The sequence below is a fragment of the Echiichthys vipera genome, assembly GCF_963691815.1.
Source record: "Echiichthys vipera genome assembly, chromosome: 19".
In the NCBI taxonomy this organism is placed as follows: Eukaryota; Metazoa; Chordata; class Actinopteri; order Perciformes; family Trachinidae; genus Echiichthys; species Echiichthys vipera.
In genome coordinates this window covers 6,131,227-6,141,587 of record NC_139844.1, presented here as the reverse complement: position 1 = coordinate 6,141,587, position 10,361 = coordinate 6,131,227, and the positions used below count along the sequence as shown (strand labels likewise).

At 41.1% G+C, this 10,361-nt stretch overlaps 1 protein-coding gene across 3 annotated transcripts in view; it reads right to left on the bottom strand.

Moving 5' to 3' along the window:
- Positions 1-1,886: 1,886 nt before the first annotated feature.
- Positions 1,887-10,361, bottom strand: part of LOC310961837 (sorting nexin-14-like) — a 34,103-nt gene continuing 25,628 nt past the window's right edge. For 2 of the 3 annotated variants that reach the window (XM_083934093.1, XM_083934094.1), the window contains 5 exons: positions 6,935-7,099; positions 5,710-5,805; positions 3,364-3,455; positions 3,180-3,236; positions 1,887-2,014 (listed from right to left, as the gene is read on the bottom strand). In XM_083934093.1, coding sequence (XP_083790219.1) covers positions 1,988-2,014; positions 3,180-3,236; positions 3,364-3,455; positions 5,710-5,805; positions 6,935-7,099 — 437 coding nt within the window. In that variant the 3' untranslated portion in view covers positions 1,887-1,987. Of the gene's footprint in view, positions 2,015-3,179; positions 3,237-3,363; positions 3,456-5,709; positions 5,806-6,934; positions 7,100-10,361 lie in introns of those variants that run through there. The other variant, XR_014593641.1, reaches the window with a different exon arrangement.

The following is a 10,361-nucleotide window of genomic DNA, read 5'->3' as shown; positions in this document are numbered from 1 at the left end:
TGAGATTTATTTTAACATGGAGGTCTATGGGGATTGATTCATTTTAACATGGAGGTCTATGGGGATTGATTCATTTTAACATGGAGGTCTATGGGGATTGATTCATTTTAACATGGAGGTCTATGGGGATTGACTCATTTTAATATGGAGGTCTATGGGGATTGACTCATTTTAACATGGAGGTCTATGGGGATTGACTCATTTTAACATGGAGGTCTATGGGGATTGACTCATTTTAACATGGTCTATGGGGATTGACTCATTTTAACATGGAGGTCTATGGGGATTGATTCATTTTAACATGGAGGTCTATGGGGATTGACTCATTTTAACATGGAGGTCTGTGGGAATTGATTCATTTTAACATGGAGGTCTATGGGGATTGACTCATTTTAACATGGAGGTCTATGGGGATTGACTCATTTTAACATGGAGGTCTATGGGGATTGATTCATTTTAACATGGAGGTCTATGGCGATTGACTCATTTTAACATGGAGGTCTGTGGGAATTGATTCATTTTAATATGGAGGTCTACTGGGTTTGATTATTTTAATATGGAGGTCTATGGGGATTGACTCATTTTAACATGGAGGTTTATGGGGGTCAGACTTCAGTCATGTTTAATAACTGTCAGTAATGTACATTATTGTCACTGCTAGTGAAAGTATAAAAACACAGACGGCATAAACTGCAGTGATGTCAATAAATATATATTTTTATTAGTGCTTTTATATACATTGGAATGTAAAGATGGTCCCAGAGGTTTTGGATACAGTGAGAACAAGGCCTCCTCTATGTGAAGGATCTCCCATGCAATGCTCGCTGCCTGTTAATGTTGGGGAACTCCTTATTAGTCAGTTCACTGAGTGCCAACACAGCTGGCAACAGCCTGCAACCGATGTGACCTGCCAAACACTGGACAACAACCACATTAGGGCCCAATGGAAACTGTTCTCCATCTGCTTTCATTTAGTCCTGGGAGGAGATGAGGACAGAGAGCTGGCAGAGAATCAGACTGGGTCAGGAATGCATGTACGTCTATGGAAGCTGGAGGTCCATCCACTAATCAAATCATCAGTTCTCTAAATTACCAAGACATTTTCATGCGTTATAATACAGGAAAAGTAAAGTTGGAAATTTGAACATAGGGGTCCATTGAGATTTATTTTAACATGGAGGTCTATGGGGATTGATTCATTTTAACATGGAGGTCTATGGGGATTGATTCATTTTAACATGGAGGTCTATGGGGATTGATTCATTTTAACATGGAGGTCTATGGGGATTGACTCATTTTAATATGGAGGTCTATGGGGATTGACTCATTTTAACATGGAGGTCTATGGGGATTGACTCATTTTAACATGGAGGTCTATGGGGATTGACTCATTTTAACATGGTCTATGGGGATTGACTCATTTTAACATGGAGGTCTATGGGGATTGATTCATTTTAACATGGAGGTCTATGGGGATTGATTCATTTTAACATGGAGGTCTATGGGGATTGACTCATTTTAACATGGAGGTCTGTGGGAATTGATTCATTTTAACATGGAGGTCTATGGGGATTGACTCATTTTAACATGGAGGTCTATGGGGATTGACTCATTTTAACATGGAGGTCTATGGGGATTGATTCATTTTAACATGGAGGTCTATGGCGATTGACTCATTTTAACATGGAGGTCTGTGGGAATTGATTCATTTTAATATGGAGGTCTACTGGGTTTGATTATTTTAATATGGAGGTCTATGGGGATTGACTCATTTTAACATGGAGGTTTATGGGGGTCAGACTTCAGTCATGTTTAATAACTGTCAGTAATGTACATTATTGTCACTGCTAGTGAAAGTATAAAAACACAGACGGCATAAACTGCAGTGATGTCAATAAATATATATTTTTATTAGTGCTTTTATATACATTGGAATGTAAAGATGGTCCCAGAGGTTTTGGATACAGTGTTCGGTGCATCTTCTGCTTCACATGACGCTCGCTTCCTTCACTCCCTGCAGAGGAGGACACATTAATGTCAAATACCTGCTTCATTAAACTGAGATGACTTTTAGTCTGAAAAGACTTTTATCATAAACATTCAACACCAACACATCTGCAGATATGTGGTTTTCATTGGACAGGGAGGGGATAAAAAAATCAGCTGAAATGTAACTAAGGCTGTCAGACAAATGTAGAGGAGTAAAAAGTTCAATATTTACCTCTGAGATGTAGAGGAGTACAAGCAGAAAATTTAAATTGTACTCTTATATGTTGCTTTTATGTATGACACTTCCCTCAGCTGTTTATAACTGTAACTTCACTGAGACTTACATTACTCATGTCCTGTTAGTCACACTTGGAGAGCAGAGCAGTGAAATCCTTCTACTCTCAACATTCATACACAAACTAAACATACTGTAATTCCTCAAACAGCTGGCAGCGCCTTAATTTACCTCAACTGAAGAGGGAACTGTATTCAATCATGTTTTAGTAAACATCAGAGGACACAAGCACCTTCAGTCTCACAGCGTGATGAATCGCACTTCCTGTGTGTCCTCTCACAGACCACATTCACAAACACGACAGAGGGCATTGTGTCTCCTTGTGTTCCTGTATGTTGTGTGTGTATAAAGTATATATATATATATATATATATATATATATATATATATATATACGTATAGTGCAGGGGTGTCAAACTCAGGCCCGTGGGCCAAATCTGGCCCGGAGTGTAATTATATTTGGCCCGCAAGATCATATCAAGGTCTATGAGAGCTGGCCCTCGAGTTTAAAGCACATCCACGTCTACTTTTCTGTTAACAAACATGAGCATCCATGCTACCAGTCTGTTAAGACAAACTTAATCCACCCCTCCCCCAAAACGGCCAAAAGAAAGATGGAGAACAGGAGCTTTCAAAGCCGGTGGGAGGCTGCAGAGCCACCGTGGCTGTAACGAAAGAATAAACCATAAGAAACACCACGACAAGTACAAGGACCTGCACTGAAAAGGTTCAACATTACACATCTGGAGAGAAGGGAAACATGCACATTTGCAGTCTTTTTTTGGTTTGGCCGCAACTTTGTCCCAGTTTTTAAATTTGGCCCACCATGAATTTGAGTTTGACACCGCTGGTATAGTGTATTATCTCTTTACATTCTCCATTGTCACTTGTTTACCTTGCACAGTTCAGGGAAAAGCTCCTGCACGGCGATGTCCAGCAGGACGTACGTCATCTGGGGGAGACAAACCAAAAGAAAGAAAGCCGCTTCAGTTTGAGAGGACTCTGTTCCTGTAATCTTATGTCCCAGGGTCTGCTCTATTAGTGTGTAATGCATTATTATTGAAAGCCGTTCAGTTTACCTGCTTGTTGAGGACCGGCTGCTGCAAACTGTCAAACAGGAGTCGGATGCCTTCGTATTTCCCCTCCTGACCGATGCACTTCCCCACAAAGTCTGAAATGAGAGACACAGTTTAAACGTGGTGAACTGTTACAACACTGTCTCAGCGTGTTTGGATGTCACATTCCTCAATAATAAGGAGTGCTATTAATAACTATTAACTAAATAACTAAATAATAATGACTTATTCTAAAAAAAAAAAAAAAAAATTTAAAAAAATGCAATTTCCCAGCTTGGTTTCAATAAAGTATTTCTATTCTATTCTATAATATTAAACTGATGTACACTGACATCTCAGATGCACTTTCAAATAAATGAGAGGAATATATTTCAGTGCAGAAGTTGGCTCCACACTTTGACGTCTGTTCCTTTTATGTTTACTTGAAAGAACCGAGCTGACACGATAACAGAAACCAGAAGTGTATTTCTGAGGGGACACGTAGTGAAACTGAGGTCTTGAATGCATTAGTTTCCTGTTAAGCAGCTGAGGTGGAGTTTGTGGAAGTGAAACAGGATTTTTTCTGGCCAACATTTGGGCTGAGGCGGGCAGGGGAGCCAAAATTTTGCGGTACATGCGCGTGCACAAGAGCCGAAACGTGCACGCTCATCAAGTTACATCTGCATGAAGTGCCCAGCCACTGAATACTGAACTAAAGTTACGTGCACAAAACCACGTTCACCTGACCTTTCTCATTCATACAACTGTGTCACCCACAGCCCAAGAACTAAAACAGGTCCATACTAAATATCACTCATTGTTTAAATTACTATTATTATTATTTCCACCCTAAGTATTTGTGAGCACTGTGTGCCAGGGCTGACGGCAAAACATGGAAGTTTAGCATCGCGCTGGTTTGCATAATTCAAAACGGATTATGCCAGTAAATAAGATGTGACGTTTATGACACTTACACATTTTGTTCAGTCAATCTTCACATTTGAATACATTTTTATATTATATTTGAAACTTAAATGTGATCACCTGATATAAAAAGCTAACGTTAACAGACTAACGTTACTACGCAATCGCAATCGCATGACTGACGTCACCATCACCTAGCCTTCTACTGATTTCAACTGCTTGATTTTAAAGACATTGTATAATAATGGGGAAGTGGGACTGTTTTTACTTGTTGGTTGCTCTGCGCCGGTGGGGTGCGGTCACTCTCAGCACAACGTTTGAACAGAGCTGAGCCCCTACTGAGAAGGAGCGGACACCTGACAATTTGAGAGGGGTTGCAGCCCGTCCGCCATGTTGGAATTCCACGCTACCGGTTGCCAGGGCAACACTGCACCAACACAGAGTTCTACAGTATGGAGTTTGAATCACAACTTGAAGCAAATAGAGACTGAATCACTGCGTTTAAACTGAGATATGACGAGACAACTGTGAAGAGAAACTTACAACCAGCGCTGAGCAGAGATATTTAGAATAAGACAAAAGAAAAGGTCCTTACAGGAACAAACTTACAACCAGGGCCGAGCAGAGATATTTAGAATAAGACAAAAAAAAGGGTCCTTACAGGAACAAACTTACAACCAGGGCCGAGCAGAGATATTTAGAGAAGCTGGCAGATACAGAACACAGAATATTGAAACATCATATGTTTCTGTAGGCTATATGCTGTTTTTATCTGGGAGACTTTGCAACAAACGTCTGTTTACTAAAACACTTTGGAAAGCAGCTGCTCATGTTGGCGCAGGATGGTTAAGCTGTACGCGCACAACCTCGCTCGCTGTCCGTTGAGTGAAACGCTGCACGGAAGGTTCAGACACAATTCAGAGACAGATCAGAGCCACTTATATGCAAGTTACAAGTATATTTTGGAAAGTGTGTTGCTTCTGGTAATTTGACATTAGCAGGTGTGCAGCACACCAACGTCATTTTGAGGCCCGGGGCTGAAATCACACGCACCCCTTCTGCTGCGGTCGAGTTGAAAACATCGCCACTGAGCTTCCATAGACTATGTTGGTTTTCAATCAAGATTCCAGCGCAGCGGCAGACAATTTCAGCGAAGCGTTTATAATGCAGAAAAAACCCTGTGAAAGGGGGTAAGACTATCCAACAACACTCAATAAATCCTATGAACAGACCGAAACTGTCAATTTTTCTTAGATAGATGAATGACTTAGCTGCTATAAAACAGCTTTTTACTTGTTTCCTTCTTCCTTAGTCATTCTGGAGTTCATCTGGTTTTATCGATTGATTTATTTCACTCCAGTAACGTGTGAATTTCTTATCTTATAATGTTTGAATCAATGATGCAGTGTTACTCCGACTGATGCCACATAAAAGCAAAAGACTGACCAGGTAAATACTTCATCATCTCCTCAAACGTCTGCTTGGCTCTGATTTGTTTGTCCTGAGCCGTTCGCTCCTCGCTGCTCTCACAGAACACGGCGTCTGCACAAGGAAAAATTAAAACATGAATTTAGTTTAAGTTTTCTTTCTTTATCTGTGGTTCAAAAGGCAGAAGAGGAGAAAACACTTACATATGCATTAAACTTTAATCATGACACATGGGTGCTGTCACTGAGGCAGGAATCGAACGTTCCTCACCTCTTAAAACAAGTTGTACCAAAGCTTAAGCCCTTGCATTGACGACTTATTTTCTTTTCTTTGTTTTTTTTTTCACCACAATTTTTAATTGAATTTGCAGATGGTGTAAGAAGAAAAGTACAACAGTGTGTCAATACATGTGTCTCAAAGTAACCGGAACAAAAACAAAACACCCACGGTCACAGAACCAACTAAATAACTGAAAGACATATAAGTAGATACATAAGGTAAAATGTAACCAAATAGAATGTAATCCATAGCTAACAGCAAAAATAAATAAGGTAATTCAGGAAAAATAAAAGAGAAAAAAAAAAAAAATGGGGGGGGGGGATTTCTCTCTCCTTCCAGCACTATGAAGTGTCCTCAGCATCATCAGGAGTAACAGTAAGACTGTTACTAATAAGAGCAGCAGTGGGTCCCAGGTTTGGCGGAATGCTGTCAAAGATCCCCTCTGTGAAAACTTAACTTCTCCAACCTTAGACATTGTAAAATTTCCTGTATCCAACTATTATGAGTTGGTGGAGAAACATGTTCCCATTTAAGGAGAATGGTACGTCTGGTGAGCAGGGTGGTAAAGGCCACGACACGTTGTGTAGTAATGGGCAGATTTTTAGATGGAGGGAGCCCAAAAAGAGCAGTCAGGGGATTTGCTTCCAAATTTTTTTTAGGAGCCTGTTTGAGGGTTTGAAATATATCGGACCAAAATTCAGCAAGCTTCGAGCACCTCCAGAACATGTATGTGTGTCTTTATATATTTAAATATTAATGCAAAAAGAAAACCTTATACACTTCAAAATGTATTTATTTGTGATTTATGACTAGAAGTTGACACAGAGCTGCATCTCATATGAATCTTCCGGTTCCTTCACATGATGAATCCACTTTTATGTGACGTCTACTGTCGACCTGCTGTCCTCCACTAAACGTTCTCTCCTTAAACAACACAAACAAACAAAAACATACACACACACACCTCGGAGCTGTGTGATGAGGGAGACCATGTGGTGCTCCTGGAGGACCTGATCCAGTTTGGACTGCATGTACTGGTCCATGTAGGCCTCAAACGTGTTCTTGAGCAGGATCCTCCCTGCAGCCAGGCAGTGGTGCAGCCAGTCCGCCGTGTGGAACACCATCCGACCTGTTGACCCGAAAACACCAGGACACACTGAAGAGTCACAACACGGAGAGGCTGCTTTATTTCCCGTATTTTCCGGATATAAATCGCACCAGCCAAAAAAATGCATAATGAAGAAGAAAAAAACAGCATTTTTTTGGGGAATTTATTTTCTAAAATCAGAAACTAAGAAAAGACATTTCAACAAAGGAGAAAGTCATTCATATTCATCGCCTTGGCAACTACCTGGGTGCGGAGACGTAACTGCACCGTTGACGTGCCTCTCCAGCTTGCCGTCCACAGCCCGTTTGAGAGAGGTGAGCTTTTGTAGAGCGTGTTTGCACATGTACGAGCACGAGTGTGCGCACGTGTACGAGCACGAGCACGAGCACGAGCACGACGCCTACAGCGGCTCTCACGTCATTTTATGTGCGCCTGTTCGGACATAGAAAAAAAAAAGACGGACCATGCGCGGACATTTAACAACAACAACAATGGTGGCGAAAGGTTCAGGTTGGTGTGATGCGGAGGTGGAGTGTTTACTGCAGATTTGGTCTGATGAAAATACTCAAAAACAGTCGACAAGATGCACAAAAACTCTGAGGTCTATGGAATGATTTGTAAACAAAGAGACGCATCGCCATGACGTCAATCAATGCGTGTGACATGTTACGGCGTGATGACGTATGGACAGGCAAGAAGCATTTGCGCGAGGCCCAGGTAGTGTGAGTACAAACGAGCTGGCCAGCGGGGGGAAAGGGTGGGGGGGACAAGTACCCTAAAGCCCCGGGCGCGATGCGGAACGACAGTGTGAGTGCGACCTAATAGGAGCAGCAGATACTGGCACACAAGCCTAGAGCGCCCTCTCGTGGCCTTCAGGGTGAAAATAACGAACAACTGATATTACCATATATATTTTAATATATAAGTTGCACCTGGGTATAAGTAGCACGACCAGCCAAACCATGAAAAAAGTGTGATTTATAGTCCGGAAAATATGGTAAACCTGCTTCGTCCTGTGCAGCTAAAGAGAAGCCCCTTGTTGGGTGAAACTGAGAAACTGAGAAACTGAGGTTGTGACCTGTTCAGATGGCGATGACATTTAGTTAACAATGTTTAAGTGGTTTCATATTGTATGATATCTGAATGTTTGACCTTTAGGCAAGGCAAGGCAAGGCAGCTTTATTTGTATAGCACTTTTCATACACAAGGCAGACTCAAAGTGCTTCACAGCACAACATGTCATGAATTCAAATGCATTACAGGAAGACAAAGAGAATAAAAACATAGACAATAATCAAAACAGTGCGGACGTTAAAAGTGCGAAGATTTAGCAGAAAGCTAAGGTGAACATAAAAGTTTTCAGTCTAGTTTTAAAAGTGGTCAGAGTGGGTGAAAGTCTCAAATCTTCAGGAAGTTTATTCCAGCTGTTTGTTGCATAATGACTGAAAGATGCTTTCCCTTGATTTGAGTTTACTCTGCGAACCACTAACAGATTGGTCTCAGAGGATCTTAGTGATCTAGAAGGCTTATGTAGTGGGAGCATATCAGTGATATACCTCGGCCCTAGACCATGAAGTGATTTATATGTGAGCAGGAGGATTTTGAAATCAATTCTCTGACGTACAGGAAGCCAGTGTAATGATTTAAGAATTGGTGTAATGTGCTCACATTTTTTGGTCTTTGTTAGAACTCTAGCAGCAGCGTTCTGAACGAGCTGTAGCTGCCTGACAGTTTTTTTGGGAAGACCTGCAAGGAGACCGTTACAGTAGTCTAGCCTACTGGTTATAAAGGCATGGACAAGTGTTTCTAAGTCTTGAGCTGACATGAGCCCTCTAAGTCTTGTTACATTTTTAAGGTGATAGTAGGCCGATTTTGTTACTGATTTGATGTGACTGTTGAAATGTAAATCAGAATCCATAATAACCCCAAGATTTCTGGCTTTATTTGAGGTTTTCAGGGACAGTGATTGAAGGTGTTGGATGACTTTAGACCTTTCTTTCTTAGCACCAAAAACAATTATCTCAGTTTTATCCTCATTTAGTTGAAGGAAATTTTGGCACATCCAGTGTTTGACCTGCTCAATGCACTGGCACAGAAGATCTATGGGGCGATAGTCATTTGGTGATAGCGCTACATAGATTTGGGTGTCATCGGCATAGCAATGGTGGTCAATGTTATTATTTTGCATGATTTGTCCTAGTGGGAGCATATAGATATTAAATAAAGTCGGCCCCAAGATTGAACCTTGGGGGACTCCACACGTTACGTTGGTTTGTTCTGATACAAAGTCGCCAATGGAAACAAAATAGTTCCTATCTTGTAGATATGACTTGAACCAGTTTAGGACTGTGCCTGAGAGCCCCACCCAGTTTTCCAACCTGTCCAAAAGTATTGAGTGGTCGACAGTGTCAAATGCAGCACTGAGGTCCAATAGCATTAGTACTGAAGTTTTGCCAGAGTCTGTGTTAAGACGGATGTCATTTATAACTTTAATAAGGGCCGTCTCTGTGCTATGAAAAGGTCTAAATCCTGACTGGAGGTTGTTGTGGCAGCCAGTAGAAGCCAAGAAGTGAGTTAGTTGTTGGAGTACAACTTTCTCAATTATTTTACTTATGAATGGTAGATTTGAAATTGGTCTGTAGTTGTTGATAATAGAGGCATCTAGGCTCCGCTTTTTTAGAAGAGGTTTAATGACTGCAGTTTTGAAGGCCTTTGGGAAATTGCCCGATTGAATAGAGTTATTAACTATTTGCAATACGTCTGTTGATAGGCAGTCAAAAACATTCTTAAAGAAGTTGGTAGGTAAAGCATCGAGACAGCAGGTGGTTGGCTTTAGATCCGTCACTGTTTCCACTAGAGTTTTAGAGTCTATGGCATTAAAGCTTGCCATCATTGCTGTGTTATTTTGGCCTAAACGGGGTGGTGATCCAACTTTTTTGTTTGAGATATTGATGGCACGTCTGATGCCTTCAATTTTATTAGTATAAAAGAATGCAAACTCATTGCATTTCTGTGTGGAATGGAGTTCGGCTGGTATTTGTGTTGGGGGGTTGGTCAGTCTGTCGACAGTTGCAAATAGGGTTTTGGCCTTATTAGTGTTGCTGTTTATGATATTGGAGAAGAATGTTTCTCTAGCACTTTTTAAGACTAAATTGTAGGCCTGGAGCCTATCTTTATAGATGTCATGGTGAATATGAAGTTTTGTATTTCGCCAGATTCGTTCAGCCTTCCTGCACTCTCTTCTCTGGGCTGTTACAACAGCAGCTTTTCTCCAGGGTGCCTT